This window comes from Dryobates pubescens, chromosome 8, assembly GCF_014839835.1.
Source record: "Dryobates pubescens isolate bDryPub1 chromosome 8, bDryPub1.pri, whole genome shotgun sequence".
NCBI classification, from domain to species: domain Eukaryota; kingdom Metazoa; phylum Chordata; class Aves; order Piciformes; family Picidae; genus Dryobates; species Dryobates pubescens.
In genome coordinates, this window is record NC_071619.1 from 20,676,928 (window position 1) to 20,694,093 (window position 17,166).

At 36.7% G+C, this 17,166-nt stretch overlaps 1 protein-coding gene across 3 annotated transcripts in view; it reads left to right on the forward strand.

Moving 5' to 3' along the window:
* Positions 1 to 17,166, forward strand: part of KAT6B (lysine acetyltransferase 6B) — a 94,491-nt gene that overhangs the window by 70,880 nt on the left and 6,445 nt on the right. For all 3 annotated transcript variants that reach the window (XM_009897645.2, XM_054163256.1, XM_054163257.1), the window contains exons 13-15: positions 13,281 to 13,512; positions 15,424 to 15,583; positions 16,185 to 16,451. In XM_009897645.2, the coding sequence (XP_009895947.2) occupies positions 13,281 to 13,512; positions 15,424 to 15,583; positions 16,185 to 16,451 (659 nt within the window). The remainder of the gene's footprint in view (positions 1 to 13,280; positions 13,513 to 15,423; positions 15,584 to 16,184; positions 16,452 to 17,166) is intronic.

Sequence of the window (17,166 nt, forward strand, 5' to 3'; positions counted from 1 at the left end):
AAGGGACCTCAAGAGATCATCAGGTCCAACCCCCTGGCAAAGTAGGATCACTACTTAGGATAGTCCACACAGGAATGCATCCAGATGGGTTTTGTAAGTCTCTGGAGAATGGGACTCCACAACCTCCCTAGGCTGCCTGTTCCAGTGTTCTGTCACCCTTGCTCTAAAGAAGTTTCTTCTCATGTTGAGGTGAAATCTATATTCAAGCTTGAATCCATCGTTCCTTGTCTTATTACTGTGCACCACTGAAAAGAGCTTAGTTAATCCAGAAATAAATGAGAGAACAAGCTTTTATTGTATAAGATCCCATTCTGGGTTTGTTTGACTTCATGCCCATTTGTGGTGATACACAGTTATCATTCCTGTCTTGGGAATTATATGTACTTGCATTTGGACTACTCTTTGTTATGTCCTCTGTAAGTTCAACTTTCATTGCTGTGGTTTTAACAGTGCAAGCACTGAAGCTACAGTGTTGTAGCTGCTCCTCTCTGTGTCCCATTTCTTTTGTAAGCTTTATTAGGTTCTTTATACCAGAAGTTTATTACTTTCTTGATTTGAGCTCTCATAAAGCCTAGAATTTTCATATACTTTCTATTTCTATTCATTAGGCTGCACTGCCAAAAAAAATAAATTAATTTCTTCATTTGGAATATCTAACACAAAGTTCAGTGTTACTGGGATGGAATACTGTAGTATTTCGTAATTGGTTTTCTGTAAGTTTAAACCAATCTTTTGAGTCACACTTTGTCACAAAGCTTATCACATCACCATATTTCTGCTTACTGGACTGTAAATTCCACACTGAAGGCCTACCAGCAGTTGAAGGAAATTAAATAATGCATGTGTTGGGATAAAACTTTCTAACTGTGCTGTCAGTATGTTGGTTCAGTTACATCACAGTAACAATTGGGTTCAGTGCTGAGGAGCAAAGTACTTGATAGCCTTTTGTTACTTGAGAGTGTTTCTGATTCAACTAACTGTAGCAGCTGGAAAGTTATACCTTACCTAAAAAATGCTTTTCATAAATAAGCAGCAGAGCAATTATCATTACTGATATTTATAAATTCCTAACTGAGAGGGGTCCACTTCTCTGCTCAGAGTCAGCTAGGTTAGTGGCAACATTCATTAGCCTACGTTGTTTCTCAATAGCCATTGCTCAGTAAAGGCCTGTGAACAAGATTTCAAGGAGTGGAGTGTTCATTTGCCATTTACAGCTTTGAAGAACTTGATTGAAAATCTAGAGCTACAGTCTGTTTCTTTGCTCTCAGTTCTAATCCTGTCATCTTCTCACTGCAGATCCGTACAATTGCTTGTCTACATGCAACCATTTAAGGGCTTGCATGTGAAAAAGGTGAATCAATTAAATATTTGGGCTAAAAGTGGAGGAGTAAGGACAGATGTCCTTAAAGGTGTTTTTAACTTGGATATGCACTTTTTTAGTAAGCAATGGTGATGGGGCAGTGAATAGACAAAAAAGGACGGATGCCTTTGTACAAGTGCATTTATGAATTCTTTCCAGTTTGCACCTATTGCAGAAGACCTACGTCTTTGTATGGAGGCTTAGGGCACAGTCATGCAGAAGTGGTAAGCACTATGAATTGAGTCCAGAGGCACAAAAGCTGTCCCAGATACCAGCAGGTAACATAAACTTGTATTGGTGAGAATGAGGACAGTTGGTTTATTTCTTATTGCCAAGTTTTTGAGGGAGTTTTGAAGCAAGCTGAAAAAAACTGCACGGCATAAAATCCCTAGGATAATCATTAGGCACAGTCTGAGAGTGAGAAGTAAGAGATTCTGTTTTCTCTTTAATGCAGTTCTGCACTGCTGGAATTTTACCCCACAAATTTGGTAAAGAGCTGGTCTATCCTGTAAAATTAGGGGTTATGTAAAAAGGATGAGGTTTAATTTCTGCTAAGGTTGAAGGAAAACATGAATACCATTAAAAACTAAACCTACTTATTTCTGAATATACTTAATTTAAATGACATTTTCTCTTCTAGGATCAACTTCAGACTTTCTCATGGCTTCAATACTTTAAGCGTTATGTCTTCTGATACAGCGAAAGATTAATTGTGATGGAAAGTGATAATTCATTTTTATTTAGTGAGAACTAGTAATGAACTAACATAAGGCCTCTCTAGGTCTGAGAGATTATACAAGCCTTTGAGAAAATGTCATGCCTCTTTTGAAGACTAGTAACTTTTTAAGAATGCAAAATATGTGTGGAATTAACTGTTGGAATAGAGTGGAAATGTTATATCAGTGAAGGAAGAGCCTTGGAAAAGGTGATAGATTTTCTTTACTGAAGGGCTTTCATTTTTTGGTAGTAAACTGGGATGATGCAACTGATTAAAGCAGTTATAGTATGGAAATGATGTTATTTGTCCTTTTAGGAATACTTGAACACAGAAACCATGACCAACTGTTAACAAAAGCACTTGAAAGACAAAAGAGGGCAGGAGGAATGAAAATACATTGGGTTTTTTCTTTATTATGATTAATTCACACGAATTCTTGCCTTAAGCTTGCATTAAGTAGCTATGTAGACTTGCCTTGTAGTAACAGGTTGAGGTGATAATGCTCAAAACTGCATTCAGACAGGAACAACACACAGACCTTGAACTGAGAAAACTTGTTCCTTATACAAATTAATAAATTAACTTCCAGACAAACAGCACACTGGACCAAAAAACCCAAACCAAACAAACAAAAATTAAGTGGATGCTGTAATGGAGCAAATCTATTAGGAGATACCAGAAGTTTGTTCAGATGTATGTCACACAAGTTCTGGTATGCTTATGAAACTTCTGGCAATCACTTCTGACACCTGCTGCTGTTCAGAGCTAGACCCAAGCTGCAGTGGGCTGTAAGTGGTTTGATCTACTTCTTTAGTATGTGTTTATATAGAATTGATAGTCTAAATCCCTTAATGGAGTCCTAGGACATGGAGAATTGGCCAGAAAGTACTATTTTGGGAAACTACTTTAAGAAAATCAAAAGGAAATTTTTTTTATGTGGAAGTATTTCAATCAAATATGGATATGAAATAGAATAGAATAGAATTAACCAGATTGGAAGAGACCTTTGAGATTATCAAGTCCAACCTATCATCCAACACCATCTAATCAACTAAACCATGGCACCAAGCACCCCATCAAGTCACTTCCTAAACACCTCCAGTGATGGTGACTCCACCACCTCCCTAGGCAGCCCATTGCAATGGCCAATCACTCTTTTCAAAGTGTAAATAATGTATGAAAAACAAAGGTGTCAGTAGAATGAGGAGCCTCCTGCAAACACCCTTACAATGTTGTTTTCCAAAATCAGGTGTTAGTAATTGTTACAGCAAACCGTAAAATAAACCTGAAATACAGCAGAAATACAGTCTAGGAATGAACACTTGAAAAAGTTGTTTACAGCTCTACAGTTTTGTAAACAGAATTTAGACTGGGATGAAATGGGACCCCATATATTTTTTTTTAAATTTTTTTTTTCAAATAACATTTATTTTAACCAAGAGAATTTCAGCATTTCCTTTCTCACATTGCAAACCTGAAAGATTTTGTTACTGCTGAGAGTGTGGCAAACAACAGAGGGTGAGAATGAGAGGTTGAGGATGAGGAATAGCAGGCTTCTTTTTTATTTATTTATTTTTTTAAATAGGATTTATTGGAAAAATGTATTCTCAAACCACTTACAAAGTCAATGTCACAAACTTGAGACTGTATAAAACAGGCCTGTGTCATTTATTACCTTTGGTGGCCCATATTGAATAATTCTGTTTTGGTATTTTTACTACTGAGTTACTTGTGTACTCCGTTACAGGACACTGTCAATCTTCTGGTTGTTTTTGTTGCTGTGATTACATGTGTATGGCCTCCAAACAAAAGGTTGAATTACCTGGCTTTTTTCTTCTTTAAGAGGAAGTTGAAAGTGTTTGTGGAAACAGTGAATTTGTGAGGGAGTCTAAATGCTGCTGCTTATTTTATGTTCTTTTCTTCATGATTGATTATGTTGCTGACCTGAAGGCATGAATTTGGCCTCTCCTAAATAACTAATAAGGAACATTCTGTCAAGCTGACGTTTAGATGAGGGGGAAATAAAGATGAATTTTTGAATCAAGCTTTGTTGACTTAAGATTATTCCAAGAAAATCAGCCTCTTGGGATTTCTTGGCATCGTTTTTAATATAGCTTTGAGACACTGTGCATTTATCAGAACTACAAAAGAAGGCATGTGTGTCACTTGAGATGCAGAAGCTAAGACTATTTTAACTGAAGAGCATCTTTATTTCAGATAGCACTGAAAACAGCTAAAAGATAGGGCCAAACATGGTAACAATGAAAGCAAATATTTGTTGGACAACAGTGTATTTGTAGGGCATTTGTGAACAGGAGAAACCATCTGCCAAAGATGGGTGGTTGAAAACAGATTTCTATTAAGTAGTATGTCTTTAATCGTAAGTGCTTTGTGCTTTCTACTACAGAAAGTCATTCTGTTGTAGGTCAGTGGACAAGATGGGTATTTCATAGCCTGTTGCCCTGTTGTTGAGACACCTCACCTCAATGAGCTAATGTTGTGGCGTTATAAACATGACTTTCTTTCTCAGTGTCATCACTTCTGTCAGATAGTTCTGCCCTCTTGTGAAGAACTGTTTTTTTGTTTATTTCCTGCTGTTTTGCGTAACAGTATGTATTTATCAGATAGGCACATATTGGGCCTGGCTGTTTGAAGTGTGCTGTAGTAGGTGGGATTTCATGTGCAGTGCTTGGTAGATCATGTATACCTTTTAATCAGGTAGTTTATGTACGTGCTAGCTAACAGGTTATTATCAAGAGATTCCCTAACAACCTCCTTCATATCTTGTTTTTTTTTTCCTAAAGCTTACTTGCTTAATTCCTTGTTCTGTGGCATGATTTATTGGAGCAAATGAACAGCAATGACATTTTGCTGCTTCACAAATGCAGTTTCCATCTTCCCTTGTGTCTTGCAGGGTGTCATGACCACCTACCTGAGTAAATACAGTATTTGCAGTGATGTCCTAGATGCACCTTTTTACTTCTAAGTAATGACTGCCTATTTTGCTTTTATTCACATTCTTAAGTTCTGCTAAGCTATCTTTTGTAGGTATGAATAAATAGAAAAATCTCTCTGACAGTGGAACTTGGCTGTCTGCTCTAAAACTGTTAAAAACATCTCTGATACAGTTTTGGTCCAGTGCATCTGTCACTTTCTGAGTGGGATGAGAATTTTCCTGTTCCCTGAATATGGGAGAATTGTGTTAACCTGGCTGTTAACATTTTAGGTGAGAGTCAGAGCTTAATGGTATGGATGCTGTCTGTACTGGCTGCCCTTGGTGCAATGTAAAGGTTCTCAGGATATTATTTGTTATGTTAGGCATAGCTTCTTGGGTCCATCTTCTTATGTGTCAATTAAGTCTTGTAGGAGTATGTAGAGCCTATAAGAAGGCAGTCAGTCTTTCCTGATAAGTGCATTTGATTTATTTTTAACAATGGTATCTGTTTGCTGTCAACTGTAAACACCAGACAGTAATGGCAGTTCTTAATGGAAATTCATTCAACAGTTACATCTGTATAAAGAATTTACTGTTCAGTGTTACTTATTTAATAATTTTAAAATTTAAAATAATAACTTAAAGCATTGACTATAAAATTCAGAATAATCTGGCCTTGTTAATAATTTTCTAAACTACTTAACCTCCTGAGTAATGTATTCATCAGTTAAGACTGGTGCCCTCTTTGCACACAAGTCTTGCTTTTAAGGGTACTTCAATTCCCTTCCTCTTGCTTGTGCTTTCACTCTGGTTATAAGAGTCCATTTTTTGCATAGAATCTCCACTCAAGGGGTTTGCTAGCAACTGGCACAGGTAAAATAAGTGTTAGCCAATTAATTCACTCAAAGGGTACCTTTTGTTAGTCTGACTGTAATACAGTCATCTTTACCTTTCCTTCTTTTCATGACGGGCATTTGTTTAGCCCTGACCTCTTCACTGAGGCTTTCTGTAAAGGAACCAAAGGTTTTGGGCCCCCTGTGTTGAGTTTACTTGAGGATGTGGAGAGGAACGAGAGCTGATATTTCTTGTAACAATAATGAGAGACTCTTTGGCTTACTCTGTTCATAACGAAGAAAGCTTTTCTTTAACCAGACAAAGGAGAAGAGGGAATGTAGCAGGTTGTTCACTGATCTAAGCATCTCAAGTAACAGCTAGTCTTTCCTTTTTTTTTTTTTTAATAGTGTTTGTGTGGATCTTGGCATTGGGGTCCTTTGAAGCTGCCTCAAAAGTGCTTTCAAAGAGGATACTAACACCTATTTAAGGTCCTCTATCTTTGACCTTCCTCCCATTGATATAGATAAGAACAGTTCAGAGGCACAGAGAATAGTTATGGGGGAAAAAAAGAGGTAACATGAATTAGTTTTAGGAATTTTAAGGCTTAATAAGATCCCTCTTTCACCTTACCTATTTCTGTCTTCCACTCGTGGTCATACCTCTGAACTTGGAATGCTGAGCTGTCCTAACTGCATTGAGCGGTCCTGTATGAATACTCAGCAGTTCTGATTTTTCCAGCTGCTCTATTGAACCTGTGTCTTCACAACTTGTTCATATAATTTCAAAGCAAAGTCTTTCATGTTTTATAAGACAAAAGGAAGTCTCTTAGGATAACTTGAAATGCTGGCTTGGGGGTTATCTTCAGTTTAGATACTGATGTATTATAAAAACAGTTGCTACATTGCTCTTCTTTCAGATCTCTGGCTTGATACAGAACATTAGATGAAAACAAAGAGTTCTTCCTTTCCATGTTAAAGGATTTGTTTTATTTGGTTATGTTTCAAACAAAACAAAGTTTTTAATGGAAAAGTACTTAATTCTATCTGTCCAAATCTGATAATTCATTTGTGGGAGCTAGCCTTTAAAGAGACTGAGAAGAACTCAGAGCTTGAAGGGATGAATAGTTCACTGGTTGCTGCTTTTGTTCTGGATGCTGTTCTCATGAATCCGTTTTCTTCTGACGCAAATATTAATAAAATATAAATAGGACTTGAACAGTGCTGATTATGTAAGGGCAGTCTTGGAGCACAAAGTATTGCTTACAACTTTCAGAAAAGCTCGGTTTCATGACTAGGAGTCTCTGAGAAGTAGATCTCAAGCTGCTTCAGACTTCTGGCAGTAGTTTGATTTTGTTGTAGCACTCTGTCTGCTCAGGATTTTCAGCAGCGCATTTGGCACCATTAAAGCTTTTATCTGGAAAGCTTTCATACTTGATTACGTCTTCTGTGTAAGACTTATTTCGGTGGTGTTGGAATACCTTTGCTGTGTGTGAAAGTGTATGTAAACATTACGTGTGTGATTAGGATGTACATGCATAACTTTGAACCTGAGATAGGCAGGTTTAAGTTACACAATGAGTGAAGAAAAGTTTACAAATCCTTACAAATCAGACTGAAGTCCTGAATGCTAGCATAGCATTACTTTCCCTTTTTGCTGATGTGGTATGTGTGTGTTTCTAAATGGACTTCTGCTGCGAAGGCTACATCCACTTGAACACTGGAAACAGGTCAATAGACTAATACCTGTTTTTATAATCCAAGCAACATGCTCCTATTTAACTTCCATTTTCATGATATCAGTACATGGCTACCCTGCAGCAGCTCTGGTCAGTGGTGATTTTTTTTCATCTGACTACAGTGGCAGAGAGACTGGGTCAGTGGACTCCAATGCTGACTGCTTAAGTGCATAATTTTGAGGTGAATAACGCACAGGATCCAAATCCTTAATTTCATGTATTGTTACTCTAATTTGCAGTGGAGTTCATCTGTACAGCAGGTGTCTGAGTTCCATGTGTTCCTGTTTATTATATAATTGCTCTGGATCAAGTAATTAGTTCAAATATTTGTGAGTTTGTTGTCTGTTATTTAAACAGCTATGAGTGTATATTTATTTTTTAGAGGGCATTCATGCTAGATAAAATACTTCCAGAAACAAAAATAGTGTTTCAGAGGGGTGGAAACACATCTACAATGTTAATATAAAACCACAAAGGTGTTGAAACTTTCCCCAACCTTTGTTGCTCTCCAAGATAGATTCTAAATAATCTGATAATATATATGCCTCTTGGTGAGGTTTCTTATAATTGTCTGTCTTAACAGCAGCAAACTCAGTACACTGAAAAGCATAGTAAAATATTTATTTTAGCTTCCTGTACTGAGCAATATTCAAACTATATGGTAGGAAGTAGAACAAGGTTCTTAATTTTAAAGCTATGTGATAGTGGTCATGGAGAAATAAGGATAGTTCAGTAAACTGGACCTTCCAAGCAACCCGATGACATCTGCTAGTAGAATACACCCTGTAGTGGCCATGAGATGGTAGTGTTTCAAGTTGTCAGGGAAGTGAGGCAACTAGGACACCAAGGCCCAGAATTTTACCTTGTTTAGAGAACTGTTGAGTGATGTCCTAGAAGGGCACACGTGTCCCTGCTGCTACATAGAGGAGGCATTGCATGACAGCGTGGAGATGTGGTGGAGATCTGAGGTATTCACATGATGTCTTGTGAAACTTATACTGTTAGCATTGGATTAGCTTGTGGTAGGAGAGCTTGCTTTGTCAAGTAAACTTGAGGAAGTTAGGAAGTGTAATGCTGCCAGCAGGCTGACATTTAAGCGCAGTGTTGCTTAGGAGCATTTTGAGCTGGACTTGATGTAGTACTAAACAATGGCAGCTTTCTTCAAGCCTGTTCATAGGATCAGTGATGAATTGCTATTGTAAATATAGCTGAACGGGTCCAGAAAGGTAAAATGGCATGTGGTTATGCCTTAACAACAATTCTGTGTAGCTGTTCCAATTAATTTGGTTGTGGTGGCTTTAGTGTGTGGCTGGAGGACAAGCATGTCCTTTAAAGTGGCAACAGTGCTTTGTTTGGTCCTTGATTCACAGGCAGTAAAGCATTTACAGTTCAGCTGCTGAGTAGTAGTACATACAGATAACATGTCTTGTAGGCAAACTGATGGTAGTGACAGTTTACCTTACTGTGAATTTTGTATGTTGTAGCAGCTCACTAGCTGTTTCATGACTCTCTGAGGGGTGACAACCTGACAGTTGTTCTAAGTTGTATTGTTTCTGTTTGTAAGCTTGAAACCAGTTTTTAAAATGGGCTTTCTATCCAGTCAGGAACTGCTTAAGTTGGCCTTTGTATTTTGCTGTGAGGTGAATTCCAATAGCAAGAGAGAATTAATTTTGAAAGCTAAGGTTAATAGGTTTGAATTTCATTCTTCATATGATTTATTTTTCACCCTGATCCTCAGTCATTGCCTATTAGAAACACGCTGTTTGACTTTCTGGGTTTAAAATTGATAGAAATATTATTCAAATGTAATAGTATAGTGTCATCTGTTTTCTGGGCATTTTAATACATAAGCAATAAATTAATGCTTTTGCAGTGATACTTCTGTTAAATTTGGATCCTTTCTACTTGAAAAGGTGGAGAGTCTTTTTCTTTCATGTAAAGGAAGTAAAAATTTGCAACAGAAACTTTCCTCTTGGAAGCAAGATACCATGATGATGATCCAGCAGTTTTACTAGGAAGTATAGAAGAGGATAACTTAAAAAGCATTTGAGGGGAAGCTGTCTTGATGAAAGCCTTATGAACAGAATCATGATTTCCTATTTGCCAAGTTCAGCCTTGCTCAAATTCCAAAAGTGGCAGCATTACCACTGAAAGACAGTTTCCTAGACCACAAACTCTCAGATAAATTTCTTGTGAATTTTTCAGTGTGAAGTATTATTTCCAGCTTTTGTAGCAAGCATAGCTACAGTTGCTGAAATGTAGACTTTAAGAATCCCTACTATCATAGTTCACTTTAAAGACTTTTCATTTTTAGCCTGCATAAGTCAAAAACAAATATGTGGATTTGTTGCCAATAGCATAGGAGAAAGGAACTGTAACTTGTAAGTATTTGTCCAAGTACAGAATGGGATTCAGTACTCTGTTGGCCATTCAGGCATGATTTGCTGATTCTGTCCATTTCTGCTGAAGACAATGATATGTATTGCAGTGTGATACAATGAGGTGACAGATTTTCAGAACAATAATGAAACATCATACATGATGTCCTCATGAGTGAGTTGCCTCTCTCTGGTGCTGTTCTCTCTTGTTTGCCTGGTAAGCAGTGAAATTAAAGGAGTGTAAGAATTGTGGTAGATCGGTACAGTGTCCATTACATGTAGCACTGTGAGGCTGAGCTGTTAGATGGTCTGTTGAGGAAACATGTGGATAGTAGACCACAAGAAATGATACTAGACAGTCAACCTATGGCATCATTTGGAATAGATTCTGTTGAAACTGCCTCAGGATGCTCTGGGTGGATTGTGTTCTGGTTATGTTGAATTTTCAATAAAATGTAGTAGTGATCTGCCCTGTGGGGGTTGCAAGTGATGTCCTTCATGAAAAAAGGACGAATACACTTACTGTACAAGCCAAATAGAGCCCTCTATTTTACCTTCTTAGAACCTATTCTGCTAGAATTTATTTTCTAAAGTATGGGTGCTAGCCAACCAACTATTGCTTACTTTTAAGCTAAACAAAGTAGTCTTTGTGTTTAATAGAAAATGCAGTATTTCTAAAGTTGTTCCAGCATGTTGCGTGTGTTATGTTGGTTTTTTTAATGGAAATAGTGAATATAATTATGTCAAAAATGCTATTTAGAGCTTTCATATTAGCTACATTCTCTTGCTTCTCAGGTGAGTAGAAAACCACTAATGAAGTGTTCATTCAATCCTGTGCAATATACATATCAATGTTGAACAGCTACTCTGTGTAACTCAGCCACGGTTAAATTGCTCGGCTTACTTGGAAACCTAATGGCTATTGTGGTCAGTCTTAAACACACTCAAATAACAGAATTTTTATTATTTTTTTTTTTTAGCTGGTTTTCTGCATAAAAAGTACTTTTGTGCTGTAGGATTAAAAGGGGGTTGATACTATCCAAATTTTTAGATGATTTTCAGGACACAGCTAGGCTGATAAGATGCTGTTCACATCAGTACCAGACATATTAGTGGAAATGACAACAAAGATTAGTACTATTGAACAGATGTGAATGGAGGAAGGAGGTGGACTCTCTGCTACTTGCAGAAGATATTGATACTTAGCAAAGCTTACCAACTCCTCAGAAAATGTCAACTGATGTGGGGATGGTATACATCTGATGACTTCCATTTGTTTGGAGAGACAAGCTAATTCTGTTTGTGTGTGAGTTTCTCCCTGTTTTTGTATTGAGACTATCAATACTTGTACTGCTGCAGTTTTGCATATTTTTCTGTAGGTAATGATGTCTTGGTATAAAGCTTGTCTTTCTATGTTATAAACAATCTGATGGAAAATTTCTTCTTGGTGTGTGTATAAATGCTTAGGTCTCCATTTGTGCAGTTGGAAGTAAACCAACAATTCTTTACCTTAAAACTATTCAGGATGCAATGTGGTTTTGAATGTGAACTTTGACTTTTTCTGTCAGTGCCAGTTACATAATACTAAGATGTGTCATCTAGTTTAAAAAAAAAAAATACTATGACTTTAAAACACCCTCCATTTCTTAAGTTTTAAGGTAGTGTTTCTTCTGTAACACGGAATAAATTTTATTTCCAGTAAATTTATTACTTGCCAGTAAACTTACTTTCCAGTGGTACCACATAGGTGTAGGCAGGCTTTATGTTGATGTCTGTGTGCTGTGTGGAAGTTGGCAGGTGGGGGGGTGGTGTTCCTCTTGAAGCTGTGGCATTTTTTACATAAATCATGTGAACAGATAGGATGATTACTCTACTTGCTTTAGATTCTATGTTTTTATAGATCACTTGGAATGTAGTAAGATGTCTGTTTTTCTGTATAAACATTTTTTGCAAACTTGAAGTTGGAGCATGATGACCAATGTGTATGTGTTTTCCACATTCTGTTGTGGAACTTTTCCATTGCCCTTTAAGAAGGCAGCTGAGTAAATACATATGTATAAGTGTATGTGTGTGTGCATTTCATGGTTATATATATATATAAATAAAAATAGATATGTGTTTGAGTACAGTTTGTATATGATACAGCATATAGAAAAATAAGGAAACAGCCACTGCTTCATGCAAAGCTGGATGTTAATCATATGTTTTTAATTTATAGCTAGGAGAAACTCTGAAGAAGTTAGGATTTGTTTAGCAAATGTGACATGGCTGTACTGGAAGTGTTTTAATGTAATCATTAAAAATTAGAAGGAGAGATGCAAACTCTGTTTTTTTTTTCTTTTTAAAAAAAGGATTTAAGAATATAGGAAGGCAAAAGAACTGTTTATGCTGATGAGTTCCAAATGGCTTCTGTATAGTGTAATTCCATGATGTTGATGCTTATGGTGGAATAAGCTTTTTATAAGCCTGACATTTAAGGCCCATGTTTTACTAGTGTTTGTAAAGGCTCATTGCAGAATACCTATCATGGAGGGATAAATTAACGTGAAAGGATACACTTTATTATTAATGTTTGTTTGTTTATTTTCTTTATCCTGAAGTAGTTTTAATGGTGGCAAATACCATCTCAAAGCAGATGTGTTTTATTTAAATTGTAAATGCTTCTTAAAGCTGAAGAGAGTTAAAAAGGACTTGGAACATTCATAGGATGTAAAATAAAGGTGGTGTATTGTGTAACAGCTGATCAGTTACTGTCTTGAAGACTGCAAACTAGAATTCTATGAAGGCTTTTGAATGTGAATGAAAGGAGATAATTTTTAAATTATTTCTTGTAATAGTTCAAATTGTGAATTACATTGCACCTGTGAAATGCAACTGTAAACCTTGGGTCACCTGGGCCTTCTTGAAGAAAACTGACTTAATGCCTGTGACACTTCCTCTTGAGATGATTCTGAAAATCCTTGATTTCAATGATGTAACTCATGCAGAAGTTTCTCAAAAAGGCAAACAGTTGTAGTTCTAGATGAGATATTGTATGATGAAACCTGTTCTGAAATATATTGGCTTTTGCTTTCTTCTTTGCCTTGTGTTTAGAAGGTTCTCATAAGATCTGAGTCTCTAGTAAGAATTTAATCGTACTGTATATCACTATAAGGATGAAAACCAACCTCTTCTGTAGATAGGACTTCTTTAATTGCAAGGGCTAACAATAACATCATCAGTTGTGCTGATATTTCTATTAATGCCAGTTTGCTTATGAGGAAGTTAAAATTCATTAGTTCTGTTATCTCAATAAAGTACTCTGATTCTTTTCCTTCTAGGCTATTTACTTTCTAGAAGAGAGGGTCAAGCAGGATCCCCTGAAAAGCCATTGTCTGATCTGGGTCGTCTCTCATACTTGGCTTACTGGAAAAGTGTCATATTAGAATACCTTAACTGCCACCATGAAAAACAAATCAGCATCAAAGGAATGAGTCGAGCTACTGGAATGTGTCCACATGATATTGCCACAACCCTGCAGCAACATAGCATGATAGATAAAAGAGAAGATAGGTCAGTGAATCTTGTTAAATAAAATTATATATATATAAAATACTGAGACAAAACATTCACACTCTACTTAGGAAATAGTTGATGTGAAAAATGCCTGTGTAAAATGTCTGTTGTTAAAATGAATGATAGCCATCCTAATGAAGAAACTGGTACAGCCAGGTCTTGTTAATGGGGTCTTAGATAAAGAGTTTTTCTCCCTGAACAAATGGTGGGGTTTTAGATCCTCTTTCATGTTAATGGTTATTAGAAGGATCTGGCCAGCTTGAAACACTTTCAGTGAGGAATTTTGTTTTATTTATCATTGTCTGTAAGCACAGTTCCTGACTCTTGCTTTGCAAATGTCTTGCTTTGAATACCAGTGAGGGGAAAAATTCAGTTTGTGGGTGGCAATTTGTCTTCCACTCACTCTTTTTTTTCCCCCCCTCCCCACAGTCATTATTGAATTCACACAAGCCATGGAATCAGATTAACTCTAGATTAAGTCCTCCTGTCCAAGGCACTGGGAATGCAAATTTCTATGTTAAGTTATGATCAGTGCTGAAAATCAGTGCACTGGGAAAGTGAGTTCCTGTTTTGTAAACACCTTGCTTCTTAATGATCTTAATTTCGTATTTTAGACTTTTAAGTGGGTTGGTTTTGTTGTTTGTGCTCATTTTTCATAAAATGCCTTAAATGACTTCCAGTGGTATTTGTGTTTCTGAAGAGCTTCTTAATTCTTTCAGGATATTCCAATCAATGGAAACATCATAATTAAGCAGAACTGCCTTACAAACAGTGGATTGCCAAAAAATCGAAAGACAATCAGGAGTAGCTCAGCCTCAGTTACTTCTATGTACACCAGTGCTAGTATTCAATTATAGTAAGCTTCAAACTAGTGAGAATGCAAGTTTTCAAAGAAGTGATTATATGCAGCTTATGCCCTGCAAATTACTATAGGCCCATTATACTGACATTCAGTTAATAAACAACATTTTTTTTCATCTCTAGGATTTAAAATAGTTTATGAACAAGGTCAGTTCATCTTTTATCACAGGTAGTAAAGCTTAGGCAGGGACATGAATTGACCTGGCTAGAAGTATCCAGGTCTGTGGCTGAGCCAGGAAGAGATCACATCTTTGAAATTCCTGTCAGACACTTACCTTGGGAATTGGGATGGCTTCTTACAGTTTCCTACATTTTGTTAATTTATCTGACAAGAAGTGAAGTGGAATTTTGTCACAATTCCATGAAAAGGGTTCACATGATCTGACTTTTTGTTTTTTTTAAGCATTCTGCCAGTGAAAAGCAATGTTTCAGCACTTCTTGCTGAAACAAAAGGGCATTTTTTGTTGTTTAGAATTGTATGGCTCTTTGTAACAGTATTTTGTTGGGATGTGTGCTAGTATATATTAGCATGCTGTACTGTTGTGTTAGTCTTCACCTACTTTTCATAGTAATTAGAAAGTTTTCTAAGATAGATTTTTATATTTCATTAGACAAAAACCGATATTTCCAACTTACTTCTCTTCTAGTTAGGTGCCATATTCATTGTAATATTGATGACTTTCTCACTCTTTAATTGGTGATCCACAGTGTTCTCTGTTTATGCTTGTGTGTCACATTAAAATCAGAAATTGTGCTGGCAGTGAAGTACCAACACTAAACTTCTTGTGTGAGTTTAGTTAACTGTTAAGCCTTTACTTTACTCTCTGCCCTAGTAATGTTTAGTATTAAGCTTTCACTTAATAAATTTTATTTGCTAGCAGACAGTCAGTAGCGCGTGTTACCTCTGTGTGTCAGCTGGTATTTTTAGTTCGATGTATCCATTTACCCATGTATTTTTGCAGGTTCTTGTGCAAAAGAATTTGAACTGTAGGAAGATTGTTGTAGGCGATCACTTTCTAAAATGTATTACTGCTTATTGGATTGTAGATTTGTAATTATTAGAAGGGAAAAGCTGATTTCAAGTCATATGGAGAAACTGAAAGCGAATCCACGTATCAATGAAGTAGATCCTGAAAGTTTGAGATGGACTCCTTTATTAGTTTCTAATGCTGCAGTTTCCGAAGAAGAGAGAGAAGCAGAAAAGGAGGTAATAGCAGAAACTTCTTAATCTGAATTGCACTTGCTTTGGAATTCATCACTGAATATTCAGCATTAGGCCAGTTCTAACGCTGACTAGTGCTTAATGATAGTAGATACTGATACTGTTGTAAGACACAATATTTGGAAGCTGTGCAGCAAGATACCGTAACTTTGAGGCGATGAATACGAAGACTTGAAAGCATAAATCACTTGTCATGGAGAGGTATTTATCACTCCTGAGGTAGTCAAAGAGCATGTAATCAGATCAAATTTGGTGCAGAGCTCAGGGGCTGCAGTGTCAATCGATTCTTTGTGTTATGAGCTTGCTCAAAGTGATCCATGTCAGTGGGCATGTAATGTAGTGCTAAAGGACTTAAATCAATTCACTGCATCATTAATAGTGCTAAATATCCCATGAAATGCAATCTTCTTTGGTTTGTTATCCTAACTGTTGTAAAGGAGTTACTAGATGATTCAGCTGGAATGTTGTTCCTAGGTTAGCCAGCAGTGCTAATCAGGGTTGACTTATTGTAACTCTTTAGAATGTAAAAGGTACGGCTACTCAAATGCTGTTTCAGTGACCCATTATTTCAACCTCAACCCTTCAGGCTGAGCGTCTAATGGAACAAGCTAGCTGCTGGGAAAAGGAGGAGCAAGAAATATTCTCCACAAGAACTAACAGTAGGCAATCACCTGCAAAAGTACAATCTAAAAATAAATATTTGCGATCTCCAGAAAGTGTGGTAGTGGTGGGAGAGCGAGGGCAATCCACAGAGCAATCTAAGGAGAGCAGCGAGGAGGATGGCGGGGATGAGAAACACCAGAGTTCACCTCCCCGGCTGACAAAGCCACAATCACTGGCCATGAAAAGAAAGGTGTGTTACTTCAATGGTTTGGTTTAAAGTCCTTCATCTCTGATTTCAATCCATTTGTTTTCATGAAAATAATCTGGGGTTTTACGAACATTTACAAGACTGCTTTAATCCTTTCTGTGTTATTTGGACACTGAACAGCTCCTGTCTTAGATTTTTTTCCTTCCATCTGACTTTTCATGTTTCTGGTTTTTAACAGAAATGTAAAGTACTAGTGACACAAAAAATCAGAATTTCCTGTTAATATTTCAACTAGTGGTTGCCCTCTGCTGTTTGGCTTTGGTATTGGTTCAGTATTTCTATGTGTCTGTCTTTTTTTCTTTTTAAGATGGAGCCCAGGTTGTAAAGTTTTTCTTTTCATCCTTTTTGATATAGTTACTTCTTAAAGGGGAACACTGTTTTTCTAAAAGAAATACTGTTACAAAATGGTTTTTATAAACCAATATTCTTCTAATTTCCAGAAATTTTGAATGTTAAGTTCTGCTTTCTGCAGTGTTTACATCATGTCATTGAAAAATTGGCTAGTTGAGCAGTTTAAATTAGTAACCCAAGTGTCCTACTCTCATCCAGTCTCCTTAGCATACTGACTGGAGTATCATTTTTTGGGGGGGATATTATGTGAGCATTCTTAAAAATAACTGCAAATCTGTAAAAATTCATAGTTACAGAAATATAAACTGTTGAACAGGGTTTTTTTCTTTATAGCATCCAACTGTAG